We start from the raw sequence: 24,136 nt of genomic DNA on the forward strand, positions 1-24,136 counted from the left end.
ACCTGACGCTGTGATATAATATATTTTTTGTGTCAATTTTTTTTTTTAATATAAGCGTGTTCAAACTGTAAAGTTTCACATCACTACATCAGTTTGTAAATTTGTGAAGCCATTTTCTTTAGCAAAAAATTTACGATGGTTTAATGTATTTAATATCTAGGAATGAAAGTTTAATGAGACAAAAATGTGTGTACATTTTTCCTAATAAATAAAAACAAATCAAAACAGAGGGTGACACCCTCGTTTCTTTGATAATACGTTTCGGTCAATTTTCTTCAGTCTTTGTCAAAGTTAGTGGTGGTGGTAGGCAGATTTTCCAGCTGAAAGAATTTCAAGTCCAGTTGGACAAAGCAAAGAAAGAAATTCGAGAAAATCAATGTTATGACGTAAAAATCACACAATACTTGTGAAGGGTGGTATAATGACATCTCGTTTCAAATAAATATTATCGTATTATCTGGGTCTTTTTCTCTCTAATTTACATGACCAGTTCAAGTTGAGTAATTTTTGATAATAATAGCATATGGAGAACTGGCCTATAGTTGTAATTGTTATTAATGATGATTACCTATACTTTGGTATGATGGAGAGTTTTATTTTTTGTTGCATTAGTGTAGTTGAGTCAATGTAAATGAATTTAATATTTAAACAAAGTGGAGAGAGCACTAGGCCGTATGCATTATTCCTGATTCACAACTATGTTAGTTTCACTTCCTGGAAATAAGCGAGCCACAATTCATTTCTTTATCAATAATCCGTTTATTGTAAAGCGGTGATGTTTCTAACAGTCAAATGACCTATCGATCAAGTTCAACCGTGGAAAGATTAAAAATTCTTTGCCGCCTTGTGAGATGGGTGGAATCTTCAATTTACTTACAGTGTTCTTGAAATAGATGATTTGTTTGAAACGGGTTAAAATTGTCGGCTTTTGTGTTAAATGACGTGGAAGAAATTAGTTTTGCAGCGCAAGCAAAAATATTAATTTAAGGAAATTTTTTACGTTCACTGAAAATGTACATATGCTTTGACGTGAAGTGAATGAATATGGTCCTGTATTCTTAAGCGGATGTGTTGTGCAAAGGGATGAAAGGCTTTTGCTTTGTATGAAAACAATGTAATTGATTGTGTAGATAATATTATTATACATAAAGAGAGTATAATTATATAATAAAGTTTGAGGAAAAGGGACGAGTTAGAAGAGAGTGCCCCCGTGGTGTTCGTAGTAGTAAGTTATCTGTTATCAAGCCGGGATAAAAAGATGAGAAAGTGGTATTAAACAGAGGGTAAGAAATGGTGCATCCAAGTGTGAGGTATATTTATTTGAGATCCGACGGCTGTTGTAAGTTTTTGGCGCGGCTGGATCCTCTTTTCATTGGCTATATTCGAGGCTAATTCCACACATTTCTCGGCTCTCACCTATTTCAGTCCACTGTTTCACTTAGTTCTCGTTCTACATCCATTTGTCTCTGTAATATATGTTGCTACCACAGCAGTTTCGATGTTATTCGTAGCATAATTCTTGAAAATGCCGCATTCATACTCACTTTGCAAATAATTACCCTATTTCCCAAGAATTTCGTTTGTTTGCCTAATTCTACCCAAACCTTGTTCTTTTAACACCCACCTCTCTAATTATTCCACCGCTAAAGCGCCGCTGTAAAACTTCCACCAAACTTTTATTCATGCTACATGTAACACGAGCTTCAATAGCTGTTACTTTTCAGTATTTTGCAAGAAAATTAACGAAAGTTTCATCAAAGTGTTGTATATTTTTTATGAAAATAAAAATATCTTTCTTTATTTGTTTCAATTTTTTCTTTTGCAAACTTTCTTCCACGTTTCTTTTATCGCTGACCAATTGATGAGAATTATTTTTCTGATTGTTCAGAAATAGTTTGAGGAAACTGTCGTAAGAAAGCGATCACGTGCCTTGAATTTATAAAGCTTTATCTTTTCTCAAATGAATTTAATCAAACTTTTTGTTGACGGCATAAGGAAAATGTTTAACAAGCGTAATTTTTAATTTTGTTTGTCTATATAAAAAAGAGAATTTAAATTGAAAAAGTGGCTTTTCTTGTATGCAAACAGTGATTTGTTTGAATGGCGGAAGACAGGATTTTTAGTAGAGCAGTGGAAGCGCCAAAATATTTTAGGTAATTTACAGCTTCCGAGTGGTTTGTTAAAAATAATAAGGCTATAAACGTAAAGAGAAATTTTAACAGGCATACTTTTCTTTGCTAGACTTAAATGAAGATGGCGGCATTTTGTTTTATGTATGGGATAAAAACCAGGTAAAACGGCTGGCTGTTTAAGAGCTGGCCGTTTTCTTTCTATTTTAAAAAATCCCGAATAAATAAAGGTTGAAATGTTTGAGTAAAAAAGATTTTTTCTGATTTTTCCTAAAAAGAAACGTAACATTCTGAACAGTGATGACATTAAATTCTCATGTATAACACAATTTATAAGGTAATTTCTCCAAATGGCATGTATAATACATATTTGATTCGTATATATCTAGGAAATGTTTCATGGAGAGCATGCGTGTGTAAAAAACGACATATGACAAGGCCATGTTTAATATCTTGTCAATTCTGATGATATACACGTGACACAAATCTGTTTCAATTTCATTAAGTCTTAATGGATATCGATGGAAATGTGTTGATTTGGTGTATTTTTTTCAGTATACATTTCGTGTGGTATTAGTTTTATGTTGTTCGTAACAGGGATCGGAAGATTTGTTTGTTTTTTATGCGTTCAAAGTGTGGTTCCTTAATCAAGATAATTGGTCGAGGGGTTTCGTTCAGATTGCACGATACGGAATGACCGATTAATTCTGTGGTGATGCATTGTCAGTAAAATGTTATCGAATGATTTCTAATTTAGGAAACAACGTTATTACAATAAAGACGCGACAAAGTCATAAAGATAAAATAAAGGCCGTGATCCGACGATGCTAAATTTTGAGTCGTGGTAATATAGTGTTTTTATATCGCCTTTGCGTATTTCGTTTCTATTAATATCCATAATGTTTTCATTGAAAACATTGTCGCTTCACAGATTTTATCGCTAAATTAATTGCAAATACAAATATTGCAGTTGTTGCATTGTCTGAGCGCAAAGGCAAGTTGTTTGTTTCATAAATAGTAATTAGTGGCGGAAATCACGTGTGGATTTGAGAGTTGAAACAAAGGAGGGAGTCGTGTTGTGCCATTGAGCGTGCCTTACCGAAGATGCGCTTTTCGAAGGCGAAGATCCACGCTGCGAGGACCGTAAAATAGCAGAGAAACGTCCACATAGTGCCGACTGCACCGAGTTACCACAGTGAAGTCCCACATGCCATCATCTCATTGCATCTTAAACCGCACTCACATATCAAAAACACCGGGAACAAGAACACATCTCTCGTATCGGATTAATTAATCAAGAATAAAATAGCGCGCTTCTTGTCGCATCGGGTCGCGTGTGCAAATGTACTGACGATTTCCAATATTACAAGCGAACACCAGTTGTGCGGACATCGCGTGGAGAGGGTAGAAACTAAATCACATAGCCGGCGGCTTTGCCGCCCCCGACTTATTCTCCCTCCTCGCGAGTGCAAGCGTGCGCCCTAAGACGCGTGGTTTCGCGCACCCTCGCCGCCACCAGCTCGTGCCCCGCGGATCTTTTGCGTAAACGAATCCGTGTTTCGGCACCGATTTTCAACTTTGTAAGTGAGATCGGCAATCGAGGCCCTCATAACTAACCCCCAGGTGTTCACACGTCGCCATGTTCGAGGAAATCCACTGTACTAAGCTTAAAACTTGAGCAGGGCCCACATGCTTTTGATATTATCCAAAGTCGCTCAATAAATTACACGATCCTAAGTACCAAAATCGATGGAAGATACTTTTTGTACCCTTCACATTTCAGTATTGTTTCAAAATAATTTATATTAACGACCGACTCTATAATAGCTCCCAGCTTGCTCATCCGTGTTTCTACTGCACTTTGCCTAGTAGAGAAGAAAAAGTGGAGCTGGAAAAGGAACGGGATCGAAAACATTTTTATTCCGACCCTCTCGGGTAAAATTGAATCAATTGGGGTGTTTTAACATTATGGTTTAGTTAGGTGGGGCATATCGTTCCGGTACAATAGATTGTTAAATTGCTTCAACTCGAGAGAGTTAGGTATCTTAGTTGATGTAGCAGCCGTAAAGAACTAACGACCTTTCTGTATGGATAATCCGCCAGTCTTCGCAGCACGGATTAAAGACACGACACTTTCATCTCAAATATATCAGTTTTTGCATTTTGGTATGAATTACGATTCCAGTCACAAACTTAAAATCTTGTAATTTGCGTTTTTGAGTGCAACATTTCGTATTCTCGTAGTTGTCGAAAACACGATTGAACTCTGTGTCACGCGCCTGGTTGAAAACGGAACAAGAGAGAGCAGCATCACTACGGGACGGCCAACGGGGGGCAGCGTTCAGGGCAGCCGTATTTCTGCCAGCGTACTCCCCACCGACATCCTAATAGGCTACGGATTTTTAACAAGGACCATCATTCAAAAGATAAGCTTGTCCTCTCATACCTGGTGCGAATAAATCACTAGTCTGCTCTTCAAGTTCGCGTATAACATTTTCTCCTATTAAGTCTTTGTTGGCGGTGCATCGTCGACGCCACGCATATAAATTCAAAGCGTGGTTCGTGATTTATGCACGCTGATTCGATGAAATTTCAAATACAGTGCAGACAGTTTTTTTTATGTATTTTAGTTTCAATTTCTAGGTGACGCGAATTGAACCTTCTTGAGTGGGGCGACGGCGACGGTTGCTCCAAACTCAAGCTGGTTGTCATGCGAAAGATTGTTCTCTCTAGTCCCGCGAGGGTTGACTTTCAACCTCTTTCCGAGGTTTGTCTGACTGCCTTCACTTGAATACTAATGTTCCAATTTTTCAAAATGTCATCTTGGAAAAATAAACAATTGGATCATTAATGCAAACTTCAACTTCCGCAGTTTGTACTTAAATTAGCGAAGATACGATTCAAAGCTCTCGTGTTTTTCACTATTCGAACTTGTTGGCAAACACGACTCAAATTAAAATGCGAGAAATAATAAGTTTAAATGCAAATTTTAATGAGTCTTGAGGACGAACGGAATTAGCATTGTCAAGGGGCGAGATTGTTAATTTTAGACAGGTTCGCAATCGGCAAATTCTCAAGAATCGAAGTATTTAATAAAATGGAATAGGGGTCTTTGTGTTGAATCGAGCACGAATCAACAATCGGTGATACAAAAAAAGGTCTGATGAAAGCTGAATGTACAGGAGGATATCTCTGACTTGTGAACGAACTGAGTTCCGAGTAATTATTGAAAGTCTGTAAATGCGCTGAAGCTCCGGAATATTCCTCGTGGCATCACAAATATGTGTTTAATGAAGATTGTGCATAATTAGAAACTCTACACAAATACTCTTCATAAATAGTGAACGCGTGTGTGGGACTAGTTCAGGATTCCGGTGGCGCAGTGACTAAGCTCATATACAAGTCCCATAAACCGACCCTACTTAATATCCGAACTGACAACCTTTATTATTTATTATATTATACATCACCTAAATTATTCTCGTACATCACTGTCAGCTTTAACAATCGCTATCTTAGCAAAGTCTTAGAGGGCATTAAGGTACATGAAGTAAAGACATTTTCTGTTTAATTTTTTTTATTATTTGTATGTACAGCAGAAATTTTCCTAAAAATTATAAATATCTTTACGTTCTAGACAAGTAAGTAATCACGCAGATGATTCTACAACTCGTCATCTTCAAACGACTGACTCTGGAAAAGTGCGGAGGTTTCGTCGAAACCCTGCAACACGGTATAGAAAATTAATAATTTTTAAGGGGAGTTTTTGCAAGAAAGATTGAAGCGAAGTGAACAGTATAAAGTAGAAAATGAATAGTTTGAAAAAGGGTCGACAACGAAGTGTCGTATAAATTTTGTGAGAATATAAATTCTGGATTGAATTGAGAGTGGGCGTGAGACATGAGAAGTAGCAACGGGCAACTTAGTGGCAATTCCGTTCGGGGAGAAGTACCATTTGTTGGACTGAAGAATTACAAAACGCAACGCGTGCGGCTGAAGGCGACGATTTAATAGGTGTATCGCGAATACTCACATAATCAATATTTGTCCTCGTCGGAACCGTGCACTGGTAGCAATCCATGTAAGAGACTCCACTGTTGAAAGCGGTACATTCACAATCGACACATTTTGTAGGTCGGGCAGTTTCCGCAACGCGCTTGCCAAATACGGTTGCGAATTTCTTAATGTTACCCCTCTTCTCTGACTGCAAGTTTTTGCCGCTGAAAACGGTTCCTAGAAACAACCAGAACCAGTTTAGTTACACGATGATCGCCAATACATCCATCTATCACTCAGTATAAGATGTATAGGTGGTGGTCAGGTGAGGACATACATTTGGATCCAAATTCAAGTAGCGTAAAGCACGATAGCAGAGTGCCTACCACGAATCTACTCAAGGTTATTTTTTATCTCGTAAACGGTTATTGGTTACATTGGAATAATTTCCGATATTAGTGATTAATTTAATAGAATCATAGCGTAATGAACGGTAATTCACATATGACGCCGGAAACAAGCTAGTATTCGTAAAGCGTGATGTGGGTGCACGATCAGAGACGGTCGGAATTTGCGAACTCGTAAATACCAGGTTCATTCTCGAGTAAACAGTTAAAGTGCGCGAAGCTCTCAAAATAAAGGAGAAAAGTAACGGCTTTCTTTAGATATCCATTAAACGTTGCGTGCATTTGTCGAAGAACCTTCGAATTGAAAATCCGTTGCAAGTTCTGTGAATACAAGACAAGAGACGGGTGACGTCGGTAGCCAACGAAGAACATCAGGTTTATCTCGGATCCTGACCGGCGGCGCGCCAAGAGAATGGCCCATTTCGGACTATATGTGCCATGGCATCGGATTCAGGACAGAGACAAACTTACCATTAGTTTCTAACGCCAGAGGCGCACAATAGCCTAGGGTGGATTTTGGAAGGCCGACCTGCTTTCGCAAAGCCACGTCACCTAGAAGTCCGTGAATATCCTTTTTTGAATATGCAGTCCTTCTGTCAATCCCTGAAACCAAAAGTGTAACTTATTTAATCAAATCAAAATTTTACTTCCAGACATTTTAAATAACAAATACCCCATTGAGTACAATTTGCACTAATAAAGTTAATATAAGATTTGAGGAATAAGTGAATTTATAGTTTACATATAGATAAGAATGTAGATTCGCCACACGTTAACGTGGAAAACAAGAAAAGGTCATTGTGTGTTAGCGAAGCTCCCGAATTTTATTTGGTTATTCAATAGTCTAGGCAGGAACAGTCGGTCACTTTCATGTTTCGTGTTTTATGCAATGGTCATTAAATCCTTTTCCTGATGTGCTTTGTAATGGAATATTAGCGGAATTCCGACAATCTTGTGTGAGTAAATTCATTATTATGAAGGTGACAGTAGTTGAGACGGCTTCATTGGACTGAAATTATTTGCTGGATTTGAAACATAATTTTTCTTCATATCAGTGCTATACAATAAATTTAAATAATCACATCGGGCTAAAGATAAAAACCAAGCAATATTCCGGATCACTGGAAATACCTTTCACGATGCTCAGCGTTTCGACATTTCTTTGCGTCTATCTTTATCAATTATCAAGAGCGCGATTGAAACTGACAGTTGGATTGGAACAGTTCCAAATTCGACAAGTTCGAGGCTTTTTTTTCAGCATTTTACCTATTCAACGTACAATGTGTTTCACAATAATGCTATACTTTCAATTTCCCGACTCTTCAAAACTTTACTTTTAATTAATCGCTCTATCTGTTTTCAGTTGCGGTACAAACGTAATTTTAAAATTGATTTCATTAAAAAAATAGGAATTTTTCAGAGAAATAATTTAAATCAACTATAAACTCAACGGGGAAAACCGTATCTACCCAGTTTGCTTAATAAGTGTATATATTGATTTGAAAATTGTGAATTGACTACTTTCTAAAGATGTGGAAACAGATATTACCACTTAGAAAAAGCTATATTTGTTCGATACTACAAGTTTTCCGACATTAATTGTGAGGTGTGTTTGTCGTGGCATAAAAATGTCAAACGTTTAGATCTGCCGACTGGAGAAGAGATAGAATAATAGTTGTGTTTTTCGCTTTTTGCGAGCTGGGCTACGAACCATTTTCAACCGCAACAACCTTGCCTGCCCAACCCTGTCAGTTTCCCCACATTATACATTGTGGATGAATATATTAACTATTGTGGTTTAAGTCAACATTTGTAATAGCGGACGAATGACGGTCGGATGCATTGGTGTATGGCATATATTACGTATAGCCAGCCAAAATTATAGTGTACGTAGGAGACGCCTAGTTATCGAGTTTATGCGGCTCTATCAGATAGTCGACGCTTACCTATTCCGTTCAGAACCTACTACAAGCAAACTTTGGTCGGAATTCTGATACTAATTAATTAGTCAAGTTACGTTATCAATTATAATCCGGAAAAATTCAAACTCGAATCTATATAATCACATCATCTGATATAAGTGCAAGCCGCAATTCTTCCACGCTCGTTTCAGAGATTTACCGACTGAGTCCGCATGCATAATGCAGGTGAACCGTTGAAAACTGCGCAAATGTGGTTCCAGTTACAGGTATGAAGATGAAATTAATATTTTTTGACGGTAAAGCTCAAAAGTCCTAGGTATTTAACAGCGCGTATATACATTCAAACGAACACAACATGCACTAAACCAAATTATTTCATATGCAAATTTATTAATAACGTCGCGCACTCTATTATTTTCCATTTACACACAGACTACACAACAATAGATTAACAGCTTCCCAACACGCAGCTTGTGTCGGAGTCTCAAATCTTAGGACGCGTATCATGAAATGTAATGAATTCGCAAGATATAGAAATTGGCCGCCGCTGGGCCATTCCAAAGATACCACAGGGTCACATTTTGTAATGCGAATAGAGCAGCACGTGCGCGAAAAGTGTGGATTACCCGAGATTGCTATTTATTTACAGTATCTCGCAAAATCAGACACACATACGCTGAGATTAAATCTGTGCTCTTCCATAATGAACATTTTATAACTCTAGGGGGCGGCATCATGTCTCGCAAAAATAACACATTCAGTGCATCCTAGTCTGTACAGAATAACATCCGACGATAACACTGCAATTCACATAACCGAAATTTTCTATTCGAACAAAAGCACTCTCTGTTAACATTACGTTTAATATAACTGCTCAAAAGCTATTTGAGAACATCTCAATGGCATGGCCACTTTTTTCACACAATACTTGAAGTCACAATGTTTGACTTCTTTGCATATCCATTACAATCCAGCAAACGCCGAATTTCAATTTTGAAACTTCCATAACCAAAAGCGATGAAACGACTGTCATCTTGAAAAAATCTTGCATTTTTTTAATTAATAATTTTAATATCTGCTACGGTTAGCCCAGGCGTAAACTTATCCGACATTGTGTAAAAAGCTATAACTAAAAAAATAAAGAATACATCTTTTTTTTAACCTTCAACATTCCGCTTTCGCCTACGAATAATAGAAAAACTCGTAATAAAAACAGTATAATTTTTTATAGGATCTAAGGCAGAGCGGTTATTTTAAGTTACAACATTGAATTAAAAGCCCCCAGAAATTTAACAAAAAAATTAACACATCAATAACTTTTTGCAAGTCATAACCTAAACTTTGCTAATCTAAATGACCATTAATTAAGTCAAATGTTAAAAATGGTGGATGCGAGAGCACACAATGTAATAAAAAGCTTTTTACTTAACAATGAAAGAACAACAACTGTTTTATTTGAATAAAATAAATAAAGCTTTATGTAACTTTAGACTATTACCACTAATACTCTTACACAGTAAACATAATGAAACAAGTAATGACATCGGTAAATTTCTGAAGCTACTGAATTTCCAGTGTGTAGTGCTTTATTATTTGAATTGAATTATTTTGACAGTGCTACTTAAAATGAATGTTTAGTTTGTATAGTTTGACAGCAGTACAAGTATATGATTCTAAATAAATAATTCCGTCCACAAAGTGTTTCAGAATTATTTAGTATCAATTTAAGCATAAATAAACTACTATTAATATGTACAAGCAGCGGCCTTATGTTTTTAATTCACGTAAATAATTCATTTACTTGTTATATATTAAATAGGACATAGATTTTTTAAATTTATATGATTGAATTTTGTTATCACATTAATCGCATATGTGTGGGAATAAATCAGGGTAGTGGCAGGTCGAAAATTTGCATTGGGTTGCAAATGCCGTCCTGGGCAGGTGTACGTGGCGTCGTATATATTTTGGAAAGTTCGAATTACGATTTGTCGGCTATTTAAATTCAAAGCTTTAGCAATCGAAATTAACTTTCTTCGAACACGAGTCGTTTAAAATAAGCGTGCAAGCGAACACTTACCGAAAGGAATATCCCGTCGCTTTTGTAGAGAAAATTCTTCGTTCATTAATATGTGTAGGGTGATATCGTTCTCTGACAGCGACTGGTGTAGGCTAGCATAGTCGAGCTGAAAAGCAATTACAAAATAACTCAGTGTTATACCCCACTGTCTTGTCTCGAGCCAGCGATTTGGATTAAGGCCAGTGTGGTCGGGGCAGATTTAGTGGACTCCTCCACCAAACAGGGGCCACTGCATCGACTTGACCTGATCGTTCTGCACGCGACACGTACGCGACCTATTCACAATTTTAAAAATCGGCTCCGATGCACTTGCTGCCACATGCAGGACCCACTGTCCCATCTCCAAATTGGCTCTTATTATCGATTCGTTATCTTGGTTTTCTTACCCTCATATTGTATTCTTTGCATTCTGAACATGGAATTAGGATGAAATTTTTTGATATGCCTGGTCTAAACAACAGTTCTCTTGCAAACGCTATTGCGTCGAAAATATCCAAATTCCCGTTACCTAAACCAAACGACACATTGAATAACATCGAATCTGTTTTTTCTATTTTCACAAAATAAATTTAAATCAACTTCACTCACCGATCGGAATTGAATCAAAATAGGTTATTATTTGTTGAGCTTCGACGAATACCTTGTTGTTGACTACTAAATTACGCGGTTCATCAAATACATCATCTCCACCAAATAACACAATGGCGTATCTATTATCGGTCAAACCGTGAAGATTTAGTTCTTTGTCTAGTTGTTCTGTGATTAAATCAAAATGTTTCTTTGTTCTTAAATTTTTGTTACATTCTTTTGCTTCAATTATAAAGACGGTGTCGGCGCTTTGAGGTAAATTTGAGCCTTCTAAACGAATTGATACACCTTCGGGTATTTCAGTTCCATTTGGTGTAGTGCATTTAACACAAACATCGGGAATTCGTAGAGGTGTATTGGAATAAGAACATAAACTGATATAGGCCAAAGCCACAGAACACGCTTCTTTCTCGTTTGTGCTATTTAGACACATTGCCACAAATGGATCTTTAGAAATTCTCGGGAAACATGTAGTCAATGATGATAATTTACTAATGAAAAACTCATCGCAAAGACTTTCGACAGCCGAATTGAGACGAGATCTTGTATTCATGTTATTCACATTGCTGGTGCATTTCTTGAGAGCCCAGCTATTCGTAAACGTCTGTAAATCTTTCGGTTTAGCTTTTACTTTTTGTGAAGTCAAGAAATCATCAGACGGTTCGTTATTCATGGTACCCCAGAGTCCGGCTGTCTTCCCAAAGTACCATCCTGAGAAAAATTGTAGGGCAATTTTCTCGAGGAATAATAACAATTGAACTTACCCGATAGTTCGAATACGCAAAGATCGAATTTCAAGTTACATTCGAGAACGAAATCGTTTTTGCTTACTGCTGTAAAGACGTCGGCTTCGAGGAATAGGGACGTGTCGCCGATTTGTGTTGGCAAAGTTATTCCGTCATTGCCGATTTTGACACTCTGAAAACCAAAGAGGTCAATTGGAGTAAATAGAAGTAGCGCATTGTAGCGTTTCACCTACATCTGTGAAAACGTTAACGTGGACAACCGTGTTATTGATCAGGAGTAACAGTTCGTGGATTTTAGCACTGTTATCGTAGGAAACAACAACAGAGAAATTGCGATCGACGTAATCTGTCGCTAAAAGATATGAGCAACTTCCGCGGAAATCGTAATATCTCCTATCGAATGTCACATAATATCGCGAACCAACTAGCATAGCTTGCGCTGCAAATAAAGTTTTGTATTGGACACGTTTAGCCAATTTGCTGATGACTGACCTTTAAAGGGCGGTAGCCAACTTGAAAGTTCGGTGTAAGGCTTGTAGTCGTAATAAAAGTCCCAAAAAGAGATACGGGTACTTAAGAGGTAATTCTGTATGTTATAAATTGTTTGTAGTTCGGGAATTTCCTGAGAAGAAAAGTTCATTAAAACGAAAACGTGTGATATAAATCGAATCTTACTTGAAATTTAGGAGTTTCGTTGAAAGCATGCCACGACATGGGCAATTTTTGTTCCAACAACATGATTCCCTCGGATGGTTCGAATATAAATTTCGTTTTCGCCACACGGTACCTGAATATTACATGAACATTGTAAGCACTTATTTTACAAAGTAAAATTGTCTTGTACTTGCCTGTTTTCAGCTTGCAGTGCCGTTAATGCCATATCAGAAAGCTTCTGGTGCAGGAGTGCAACGAATCGATGCACCCTATTTTCCACGTCGAAATAGTCATACAACCATTTTACATTATTGTACCATACGTCATATTTTGCTAGCAGGAATTGGATCGATGGTAGTTTTTTCAGTTCGTTTAATTCGTTCACTATTTCTAACACAACTTCTTGTAATTCTTTACCGAATGGCACCATATTGAAATACTTCTCTTTCAAAAAGTTCCAAACTATTTTCGTATATTTCGTGATGCTAGCTATTGTGTTATTTCCAGTAATGTCTTTGTAAAATCGGTCCATATCGTGTGTAAAATTTGCAAATTTAACGAAATAGGGTGATTCGATTAATTCACTTTTACGGATGTATAAGAAATCCAAGAATTCACGACTCGTAGTCCATGCTATTGTTTCCAGATAGTGTATCAGTTTTATAAATGTTGGCTCTATTGCCGCTAGTGTTTTATGCCAATTGCTAACTATTAAAGCGTACGTTTGTGACCACAGTTGTTCCATATATTGGATAAAAGTAACGTGCAAATCTTTGATGAAAGCATCGTATTGCTCCACGATATTTTTAAAGGCATCTGAAAGGTGATCTATTGGGTCGCCGTCCAACAATCCTCGAATAAAATCGGCCGTATTCTTGTAATACGTCTTAATCTGCGTTATTGAAAAGAAAACGTTAATGGTATAAACGATTCTTCCATTTTACAAAGTTAATGCTTGTCGTAAATTCCGTCGTTAAATCTGAATTGTTCTGAATAAGAACTTAATAAGTCGAATGGACGGAAAAAACACAGACTCTAAGTAATGCAAGTTTTATTGTGCTAAAACAACTTTGTAATGTATTCGAAGCAACTAAATAAAAACTAATAAGCAGATTTTCTGTTTAACGCTTTGATATCAAAGAAGCGTAACAGCTGGACATATCGTACAGAACGTAAAATAAATCTTGCTGTTAACGCTTTGCGCAATTTTTAAAACTTTATAACCCAAGCTTTGCAAACAGAAATGTTTATTTAATTTTGTAAAAGCAGGTATAAAAATGGTGGATGCGCCGGGCAAACCACTAAAGTCATAATGCTTCTGACATTAAAAACATATATTTTAACTAAAAAAAGTAAATAGTTACTTGTGAAACAATAGTTAAATAACTTAATTAATAAAAATAAATTAACATTTTTTTAATAAATTAATTAGCTCATTTTTATTTGTAACGTTTTAAAATATCTAAGAATTGCAACAGCAATCGTAAAGAACGTGAAATTAAACCGGGTGTTCAATAACGCTGAAAGAGGAATCTAATATTTCCTGGGATTTATTTTGCCGCCATTTTTTAGGCTACTTTCACACGAGCGAATTTGAATCACGCGATTGTGTTATTATAATAGTTTTTGCTTTTTACTCGAACAGTAGTTAATATCGGCCTGGTGTAAGAATCCCAAGTAGGAAATCATGTTTAAAATGAAAATGTTCAGTCTAGTGTGGCGTTAGAAGTGATAAATATGGATCATTTTGAGAGGAGAATTGCATTTATTTGTTTCGTACATTTTGCAGTTGTAAAGAGGAAATGAAGTAATGTTGGGGAAGACGGTAAACGAATTCGCTTATTCGAAAGCGTTTTTATGTTTGTATTTATCGTTCAGTAACAGCCGCAGTTGAATGGATGGACACGATTTTTGTTGTTTAATATCAAAAAGAACAATTTCGACTGAAACTGACTTCATAATGTTTAATAACCGCAAATGGTCGTCGCGTTTTTCCAGTGCTGTCGTAAATCTTACGCACTGTTCTAAATAGAGAAATATCGTGCTCTTAACGAACGACGCAAACAATAAAACAAGAGCTTAAAATTTTGTTTTTTACCTTTTCAATGACCCACTCTATACTTTTCTTGATTTTTGTTCCAGACTCGCCCATAATTTCCCAAATTTCTGAAACTATAGCCGGAAGAGACTCAAAGTGTTTTTTTAGTGCTAATTCATCGAACATCATCATTGATATGTTTACGATGTCTTTGATATAAAATTCATTGGCGTTGTACGATTTGTTGAGGAAAACCTTGAATTCTTCAAAATCGTTTTCAATGTCTCTGAGTCCTCTGAGATCCTCCAAAAAGTGTTCCACTAGCGGTTTAGCATCGTCCCAGATGCCATGAATGGCGTCGTTAGTTTCGGATCTGACGTATTGTTTGGTGTTATTAATTTCCTCCAGCATATTGTTATATAATTGCTTAGCGGAGTATCGTATACCATTCTATAATAATCACAAAATAAATAGTTACACGTGCTGTTGTACACCTGTGCGTATTACCAGAATATCGTGTTTGAGGTCCGGCCTCCACAACAAACTGGACATGATAAGTCTGGAATGATTCAAGCGGAGATAATACGCAACGTCCGAGACCCTAATGTCCTGGTAATCACGCCAGACATCAAACATGGCGCTTCTGGCGTCAGGAATCACACCGTACACATGAAGACTCTGGCTTCCATCTGAAATCAGTAAAATAAAATTATTCCGGGCGACGGAGCGCCGGAGGGAATGTCTTTTACAAAACTTTACTATTTTTCGAATTATTCATACCTGTAGTCATGTTAAAGTCAAGTTGAACCAACTTTTCTTCGAAATTGAGGTAAAACTCTCCTGAGGCATTGTTCATCTCGTGGCTTGCTGATATGTTTGCTGTGTAAGTAGGGAATTTTCCCCCATATCTTGTCCACAAATATGACAATTGATCGCTGGCTTTTTTCTAAAAATTTAAAAATATTCCCATTTGGAACGTTTTAAAGAAGATCGTAATGGAAACGACCATCCTTAGAATATTTTTACGAACCTTTAGTTCTATTTCGTTGCGAGTCAAATCTACACGAGCCAATGCTTCTGCTGTTTGTAAAGGCAGATAGGATCGCTTGTAGTGGCTATAATGACCAGTGCTGTACCCATAGGGATTCCAGTAAAAACCTCCATGTGTATTTAAATTAAGGTTGGTAGCATCATGTGCAGCCCACACTTTATAAGAATAGTTGTATGAGGCAGGATAAGAGTTATCATCGACCCGAGCTCCCATAACGAGTCTCTGTTGTGGATCAGGCGAATAATCAACAGTTAATTGGGTATCTAAGAGTTTTTTCTCGTCATATTCATATTCCCCGAAGAAAGTGATATCCTGTAGAGAAAATCTCTCAAAATGGATAATCGACAATGATTAGAACTACCTTTGTAAATGAAGGATGTTTGATTTGAAATAAAACTTCCTCGCGGTGCAAAGCAGCCCGTTTCCAGTCAAGGCCCGCTTGCACTTTTTTCTTATTTTTCTCCCAGGCTAAAGAGACATCTGTAGACAGTGACGAGTCACTTATGTTATAAAAACCCGTTGCAGTGAAACTTCTGCGAGGGTAGGCCACGTCTATTTGTACTTGCTGGGAACCGAACACTTCATTCTGTGTGAAAGAGATATTTCGATCCCGTAATAGGTTTTGAATGAATGAGTGCTTTATGACATTTATTACCACAGTTCTGTTGAGTAGTAGAAGATCGTATTCAATCCAAGCAGAAGAACTCAATTCAAGACGCGAGTGCTGCTTGAATTGTTGCTCTAACACATCATAGTCAGTATACAACTTAACTGTTCGGTTTGAATGGATAGCTGAAAATGCTATCTGTCGACCAGTTGAACTTGTTCGCACGTTCATTTCTCCCGTTAGGTTGAATTTTGTCCGATTTTCTAAGTGATAAAGATGTAAATGTTTTGTATCCTGCAAAAATTACGTTTTTATTACTTTTAAATGGGGTACAAGCACCACCGAGAAACAGCTTTATGGATGGACACTTGCCAACAAGCCTTACTACCATGAAATGTAATTGCTCGCTCGTGTAGATGTATAAACGTAAAATTTAAAAAAAAATAGATCAAATTGATAGGATTCGGTCGAACAGTTTCTAATATTTATACGTGTTCATAACTATTCTCGCCACTCGTACTAGAAGAATCGCCGACAAAATTCTCTGCGACATCGGAAAATCAGGAATCAAGAAAATACCGCTTTTTTGTTTCGACATTTTTCTTACAATTTCCACACACCAAGAACAATGAAAGAAAGAATTCTGCGATATGTCACTTTTTACGATTTCTACACTGAGACGTTTTCTCACATGAAAATATTTGTGTTAGTCTTTGGGAATATAATATTCAAGCAGTAAATTAATCAATCTGTTTCGCCTTAAATTATAAGGTCGTACATAACAACAAGTGGTTCCTTTCTTAAATTATTAAGTGGTCGGTTTTAAGTAAAGGGTCTCCTGTAGTCCACAGTAATTATTTATTTAAGAAAAGTTTGGTGCTTAGGTGAGGCCCTGATGTAATGCATGCTAATGTTCACTTGAAAAGATTTTATTTGAAAGTAGGTTGATGCACAATTACATCGGACATGCAGTATAATGACAGGTCGGTAGTCGCGTGTAGTTGTTGAATTTAGTTGTAAAATGAGATAGTTTGTGGGGTCTTCGTTGAAAGCGTTGTCTAACGATAAAGTGTTAGCGGTTACAAGTTAACAGTTTGGTTTGAATGGATCATGCTTAAATTTGTGGTGATATCATCGCCTTTATCCTATTGTCAGGTTTTGTGATGACATAGGTGTGCATCCAATGATGAAAATGTGTTCGACTTAATTTTATTGAATGGCTGTACTATGAAAAACATTTGTCGGTTCTAAAAGTTTAAATTGGTGATAATTCACATCCTGGTGGATTAGGGAGAAATCGCAATCTGCCACAAGCTAGAGCGTGCTTATGAGTTGTGTCCGGCGACCGTTTGTTTTTCTCGGCTGGCTCATGTTTCAAACGGGCGAATGGATAGCCCAGCACGGCTCACATTCATCACTCGGGATATATACCAAAGTTTAAATCAATAGCGTTTCGTGTATGCACTGAGATAGATATATAGCCATATTGAGTGATGGAGATAAAACTATCAAACTCGTCAGCAACGCGAAAAACGTTCATAAATAACTGAAGATGTGAAAACCAGTCCGAGTAAGTAATTTCAATTAGGAATCGATTAAGACCGACACTTGAAAGACAACTGTTGATTAGACGAAGAACAATTTCTGTCGGTACTAAGATTCGTAATTTAAATCGATCAATAGTCGTATAAAACGCGAAATAATGAAACCAATGGCGGTCAGCAAAAGAGATAAAGAAGGCCGCATTGTGGTTTGGAGTACAAAATCGGGTCGGGGGTAAGGACTATATAGTAGGTAGGGAAACAGCGCCGGGCGGCTATAGATTACGGTGGATTTTATAGGAGTCGCTGATTTATTTGATGCACCCACCACAGTCGGAGTGTTGGAGCCGTCCCTCGGCGCCCCGTATTCGTATCCGTGAACATAGTCTGCCCCGACGGGGACCAACTTGTTCTGCACCTCCACGTGGATCCTATCCTTATCGAAGCCCGCCCGTGCCTCCGACTGGCAATTATACTTGCCTTCCAGGACTTTGTTTCCGTTATAGTCGACCGTGGTGTAGCCCGTGTTCAACCGAGGCTTTTCCTGAAACACCGTTGAGAATACAACAGAACAATAACTTTGATAAAAAAGACAGTTCCAAATTGGAAAATTACAGCTCCCTTGCCCGGCCAGGGCCTAACTCAACCTAAATTGCGACCGTTCCACTATCAGTTCACTCACAACTCATTATACAAACTCTTCCAAATAGAACAAAAGATTCCCTTTTCTCTACTCTCTCTTGATTTTCCCTACCCTATTTGAAGAACCTCTTTAAATCATTAAGTATTTAACATTTTGCGACGATAAATATAGAAGTTGTTTTAAATTTAGCAGCAAAGTCAAGAAAAAACTTAACTAGGTGCAACTATATTGGAGACTCACCTCATAGTTAAATTGAATGTTAGCTATGTGTCTTGTCGTTAGAGGCACTTCAATTACCAGTACACCTGTTGTATTACTTTTGAGCACGGAAGCTGTAGTTTCCCTAACACACTGACAGTCCAAAATTGCATTATCATTAGGCCAGAATACTTCCAAATGTCGATTATACAAACGTCTGAAACAAAGGCAAAATAGCAATAATTTACAGTTAGTTGTTAGTGTGCAAGCCGACAACTAGCGGCATTGTAGGAAACGAACTTTCGCCGAGAAATACGACTTCCATCTCATCTTGAACATTCTAGCCACAAACAACAATTACTTACGCATTAGTTTTTGTGTTAAAATGGGCTCCGGCATAATGAACCTTTCCAAAAGGAATCGTCACATTAACAGTTCCGTTCATATTCCCTAATCCATTGTAATCAACTTTAGCAAATGCAAATGATTGTTTTTCGGGATAAAACGCCTCGCATCTATAAATAGTGTTTGATTTATTTTCAATTATGTACACCGATACATATCCGGTTACGCCTTACGTGATGTTATGATATGTATCTGAGCTGCTGTAGCTCATTTCCGTAACAAGCGTGTCTTTATTGTCAAACTTGGGAGTCCTCAGTTTGTATAGAATGTTCCAAGTATTTTGTGACCTCCACAAGTCCAGGTAATTGTTAATACATTTGTTATTCCACTCCAATTCTACATTTCCTCCCATGCGTGTCTTATCAGCTAACGAGACCTGAATACCGAAGCTATCTCAATCAAACTTATTATCTTCTCTATCTGAACTTACGTTTCCCCAAGATCCGTACCTCTTCTTTGAATTGGCTGTACGATATTTACCTAAATATTCAACGGTCCTCAAATCCTTATCGTAACGTAACTTGCCTGCCAAACTATAAACTTCTTTAATGGGTGCAGGGAGCTCCACATGAGCTTCCAAATTCATGTTCTGGTAATTTGGCAAAGATAAGGTTACGTTGGAACCAACCCTAAAATCCACCCTTGAAATTTAACCATAATTTAACAAATTAATCAATACATACGACCACAACTTGTCCACGTTCGCGTTGCCTCCCGCTTTAATAAATTCAAACGACTGATTTGGATTAATATAAAACCCTTCCAGTCGAGACTGACTCTTATATTGGCGATTTTCATAATTTCCAACAGCTTTAACATACATATTTTCCAAAAATACATAAATCCAGTCAACTTGGATATCTCCCTTGGCATCAGTTACTTCAAAATAAGCTCGACCGTAACGCTGCTGGCCCGAAGCTCTATAAAAATTCCCCTTTTCAACACCAAAGAATAAAACCAATTTAAACGATTACAACAAATAACTATTTTGAATTTAGTTTTTCAAGAAACGAAATTACAATTTCGTGTCAAAGATTTAGGTCGCATGAAACAAGCAAATTCACTTCGAGTGTTGATGATTTGTTGTAGTAGGAGATGCTGGTTTTACGGTGCGTTGTCCTAAATCAGCCGTAATAAATGTCTCTTTTTGCACCTGATGGTAACGTACGTAGCCACTTTTAACAATGCCACTGAGTTAAGGCTAAAGTATTGGAAGCATTTAATTCTATCACCGTCGCATAGCTATACAAATGTTTCGCAAGCACACAAAACTTAAGTGAAAAAATGCGCCAAGTAAATTGTTGTCATTCTAAGCAGAACGTTGATTTAGTTATTTTTTAATACCCGATGGTTGATAAATTTTAAAAGTGGGTTAAGAGCCACAAAATGCAAATGCATTTTAGTCATTGAGCAATGGCTACGTAAGGCAGGAGTAATAAAAATGGGTAATTGTCGTTACGAGGTACTTTTAAAGTAGCGAAAGATACATTGTGTTCCATAACTCAAGTGCCATAAGAAAATTCACTAAGTGAAAATCGTCAAGAAAGAAAGCAATACCCGGGGGGGTCTGCATTGAAAACGCTGAGTCATACTGACTATAAACAAGCATCAGCCATTAGAGGCCTTGTTGAAAGTTCCACAGGATTCGTAGGATCGTAGCGGATATTTAGAGGGAATAAAAAGTGGGAAAAATAAAGTCATTTTTTTTTCAAAACAATACGGTGCCAGATGTAAATTGATACATAAAGTATTTACGGAAATTGTAAAAAATTCAAATGATGATTATTCTCAATTTCAAAGGAAAAAAGAGAACAAATAGAAAGAGTAGATTAAAGAAGAAGACAGTTGCCGTTGTTGTCTACAAATAAACACCAACACTTATTAGAATTAAGATGAAGTTTTGTTGATAAAAGAGCTTAATTAAAATGTTGGCCTAGTTTTGTGAGAAGCGATAATAGTCTCATACGTGGTTAGTGTTCACGTTTCCGGAAAAGTCGACTTTTCTTTTTTGTATTTTTTTGTGTTTAATACTTAAATCACTCCTTTGGGAAGTATACATTAGTGCATGCGTTTAAGAAGGGGACGGTTACGGCGCTGTTAACCTAAGCCATGTTTATTTTTGATTATTTCTAGTTTTATTCGATAGAATATTTTAGGAAAAACCGACGATGTTCGTATAGTCGCGTTAACATGAATGAATAGATTGGATATTATCGGTAATTCATAAAGAGGAAAAGTTTGCAGTTAATATTTTACATGTGACGTATCTTTATGTGCTTTGTCGTTCGACGTGGAGTGGCGTACGGTAGAAAGCGATGAAAAGTGAGCGTGCTGTAGTTTCCAGACTCCGGGCGTTGGGGATTGTTTAAATCAATCATCTTTTTACCGTATGCGACAAATTGTGAGGTTATATGTTACGAGTGGATGTTTCGGCTTAGAGCACCCCCCATTTTATCACCACGCACAAGGGTATGAACGATACTACCGTACAAGCCATCATATATTTTACACGATTCTGACGTAAAGCCGCACCATTATAAGAAAACATATTTGTGTAGCATCGATTTTTCAATTAAACGCTATCTCAGGAATAAATTTTCTTCAAGTAAAATTATAATAAATTAAATGGATTTGATAATGTCTTTCAGAGCGATACAGTCGATTGCATTAAGCAGGCAACTTACACAACAGAAGCTCCCAACTTCGGATTTTCGAGCTTTAGGATAGGAGTTCGAGCAGCTATTGAAATGCTAGTGCCGGCACCGGTCGATGTTGCATTTGCTTGCACTGTAAACTTGTTGTACAACTGATGCGACGTATCTACCTACAATATAACGAACATCAAAATCACTGATTTTCATTAATTTACAATTCATTACTTTTAGATCAATCTGCCAGTCAAATTTACGTCGAGATAAGATATTTGCCTTAAATCGAGTGAATTTATCCAAATGTTGCGCACTTCCAGCTAATATATAACTCCCTTCCTTTTGGGCCTCCAATTTGTATTCGAAATTCAGCGAATCGCTACCATCTTGAGGAGTCAACTTGATTTGGACGTTTACAGGGATTTTTCCTAACATATTCGCATGACCGTTAAGCTGAAATTCTTTATCTTTCAAAAACAACGTTCCATCAAACTCCTTCAAATTAATCGAATTTTGGGACACAGTACCCCTCAACGATATCGGAAACCTTTAAATGCAACATTTTATAATAAGAAACTAATTAAATTTCCGCGATAATTACTTTTTGCCATTGAAATTAATATTTGATGTCGCCCCAAAAACGTTTCCTTCGACCGTTGAATTTATATTGATCTCCAACGGATGCATTCTTATCAATGCCCAACTATACATTCCTTTCTCCGACATATCTACTTTCACACCCACTTTGGAATCTTCCATCCCCCTATAAGGCGTGTCCAAAAACACTATCGCGTGGAATTGTTCTAACGATTTATACATCCAATGAGTTTTAAAGTAAATCTGCAATTTTCAAGTTTAAATTCGTCGTTAAAACTTGTGACTCAAGAAGCGTACCTGTTTCTTGAGCAGTTTTTCTATATTTATTTTTGCTTCAACAAAATTGTCAATTAGGGTAGCTTCTTTTTTGAGTTCAATAATTGTCGGTGGTATTTCCAAAGATGGAGTTTTAGCTTTAAGTAAAACAGTTGCATCGAATAAGCCATTAAATACCTGAAATTGTACGCGATTTGGTAACGGAGACTTAATGGAAGTTGCAATTACTGGGATGCTCTTAAGGGCTGTCCGGTGTAGTTTCAGAGAGCCTCGTTGGTGACTAACCACGAGGGTGTGAGATTCGATCCCGGTATCATGATCGCGATCACGGTTGCGGTGAACTCACATAAGCTATGTAAATATGTGCGCATACATCTAAATAACTTTGGCATATCGAGTTGCGAAATAGACATAGCGAGTGAATTGTTTTGGCCAACGCCGATACACACACTTTTTAAAGCTCTCGAGAAACTCCACAGAAGCCGAGTGCATTCCGAGTTTAAATTGACATGTCCAGATCGGAATTGAAAATCATGTCTTTCGCTGAGAGTTCACTTGTTTACCTCTGTTTTCGTAGTCACTGATATATTACTACTATTTGTAGTCACTGATAAATTGGTCAAGTATATGTTAACTTGTGTCTCGTGACTCGCGTGGACCAACAGCTGGGGAAACTTTTCCAAAGGAGTGTATAGTTCGAGTGTTGTGTTGTATCTTATTGCTTTGTCCTCTTCCCGGGAAATTGTGTAAAATACAAAGACACCAGTCTAAAAAATGGCAAGTTTAAACGAGTTCAATTGGATATTCCTTTATCATTACCTTAATCCAACGAGTGTGGTTCTGATAATCCAGATCTAGACCCAGTTCGTATTTATGTTCGGGGATTATCTTCAAATTGTAGGAAGAAGTAATGATTTTAAAAGTATCGTACGGTGTTGTTATTTTAAGATCATTTTTCATTGTCAGTACGTCCTGAAATTTGAAGGATTAATTATGGGCTAATGGTGTAGCCAAGTATTTACAATAAATTCAAACACGTCGTTGAGTGTAGCGTTACCAGCTGGGAGGGATAATGTGGCATCTAAAATGTACAGTGGTCCTTCTTGATCAATATCCAACGTTCCTTCCATCGTCGGATAAATAATAGCATCGATTTTGATGCTACCAGTCCAATTAAGACTATCCTCTTCCTCCTGGTCATCTTCATTTTTGTGTTCTGACCAACTGCGATCCCCTAACCTTTCCCCATAAATATCTTCACTCTTGATTCCCATCTCTTTCAGAATCTTGCGTTTCGGTATACAGAGAAGCGCTACTCCTAACTGAAAACACATATGTAATGTATATAGAATATTCTGGTAAAATCTATAAACGTTTTGCGAGGTGAAAATTTGAAAAGTCGTTCGCGAAGGAGCTGCAGCGTTACATTTGAAAAAAAAAAAACAGATAGACGACGCTTTCGCATGTATACAATTAAAGATGTAAGGGAGAAGAAAATTTTCCCTCTACCATATTCAATAAGTTCAAGTATCGGTATTTTAGATCTGCTTAAGTATTTTTCTTGATGTGGTCTTGCCGTTTCGATAGCGTAAATGATGAAGCGTCAAAAG

The 24,136-nt window shown here is 37.1% G+C and overlaps 2 protein-coding genes across 4 annotated transcripts in view; both read right to left on the reverse strand.

Moving 5' to 3' along the window:
* Positions 1-3,505, reverse strand: part of LOC123006511 (tyrosine-protein phosphatase 99A) — a 102,820-nt gene extending 99,315 nt beyond the window's left edge. Inside the window, exon 1 of one of the 3 annotated variants that reach the window (XM_044401043.1) lies at positions 3,229-3,505. In XM_044401043.1, coding sequence (XP_044256978.1) covers positions 3,229-3,298 — 70 coding nt within the window. In that variant the 5' untranslated portion in view covers positions 3,299-3,505. The remainder of the gene's footprint in view (positions 1-3,228) is intronic. The other 2 variants (XM_044401044.1, XM_044401045.1) reach the window with 2 other exon arrangements.
* A 2,183-nt stretch (positions 3,506-5,688) lies between these two features.
* LOC123006874 overlaps positions 5,689-24,136 on the reverse strand; it is a 30,901-nt gene continuing 12,453 nt past the window's right edge. The window contains exons 22-51 of the mRNA XM_044401764.1: positions 23,549-23,848; positions 23,346-23,498; positions 23,090-23,293; positions 22,548-22,703; positions 22,255-22,493; positions 21,885-22,200; positions 21,690-21,829; positions 19,689-19,925; positions 19,436-19,634; positions 19,179-19,381; positions 18,966-19,115; positions 18,643-18,817; positions 18,088-18,303; positions 16,267-16,512; positions 15,973-16,197; positions 15,591-15,923; positions 15,341-15,506; positions 15,068-15,249; positions 14,621-15,010; positions 12,717-13,414; positions 12,544-12,655; positions 12,361-12,490; positions 12,102-12,307; positions 11,887-12,040; positions 11,123-11,833; positions 10,921-11,042; positions 10,535-10,640; positions 7,004-7,135; positions 6,163-6,362; positions 5,689-5,852 (exon numbers count right to left, since the gene is read on the reverse strand). Of these exons, the coding sequence (XP_044257699.1) occupies positions 5,793-5,852; positions 6,163-6,362; positions 7,004-7,135; positions 10,535-10,640; positions 10,921-11,042; positions 11,123-11,833; positions 11,887-12,040; positions 12,102-12,307; positions 12,361-12,490; positions 12,544-12,655; positions 12,717-13,414; positions 14,621-15,010; positions 15,068-15,249; positions 15,341-15,506; positions 15,591-15,923; positions 15,973-16,197; positions 16,267-16,512; positions 18,088-18,303; positions 18,643-18,817; positions 18,966-19,115; positions 19,179-19,381; positions 19,436-19,634; positions 19,689-19,925; positions 21,690-21,829; positions 21,885-22,200; positions 22,255-22,493; positions 22,548-22,703; positions 23,090-23,293; positions 23,346-23,498; positions 23,549-23,848 (6,861 nt within the window). The 3' untranslated portion in view covers positions 5,689-5,792. The remainder of the gene's footprint in view (positions 5,853-6,162; positions 6,363-7,003; positions 7,136-10,534; positions 10,641-10,920; positions 11,043-11,122; positions 11,834-11,886; positions 12,041-12,101; positions 12,308-12,360; positions 12,491-12,543; positions 12,656-12,716; positions 13,415-14,620; positions 15,011-15,067; positions 15,250-15,340; positions 15,507-15,590; positions 15,924-15,972; positions 16,198-16,266; positions 16,513-18,087; positions 18,304-18,642; positions 18,818-18,965; positions 19,116-19,178; positions 19,382-19,435; positions 19,635-19,688; positions 19,926-21,689; positions 21,830-21,884; positions 22,201-22,254; positions 22,494-22,547; positions 22,704-23,089; positions 23,294-23,345; positions 23,499-23,548; positions 23,849-24,136) is intronic.

This window comes from Tribolium madens, unplaced genomic scaffold, assembly GCF_015345945.1.
Source record: "Tribolium madens isolate multiple individuals breed KSU strain unplaced genomic scaffold, Tmad_KSU_1.1 Scaffold_2;HRSCAF=44;Tcas5.2_LGX, whole genome shotgun sequence".
Taxonomy (NCBI): domain Eukaryota; kingdom Metazoa; phylum Arthropoda; class Insecta; order Coleoptera; family Tenebrionidae; genus Tribolium; species Tribolium madens.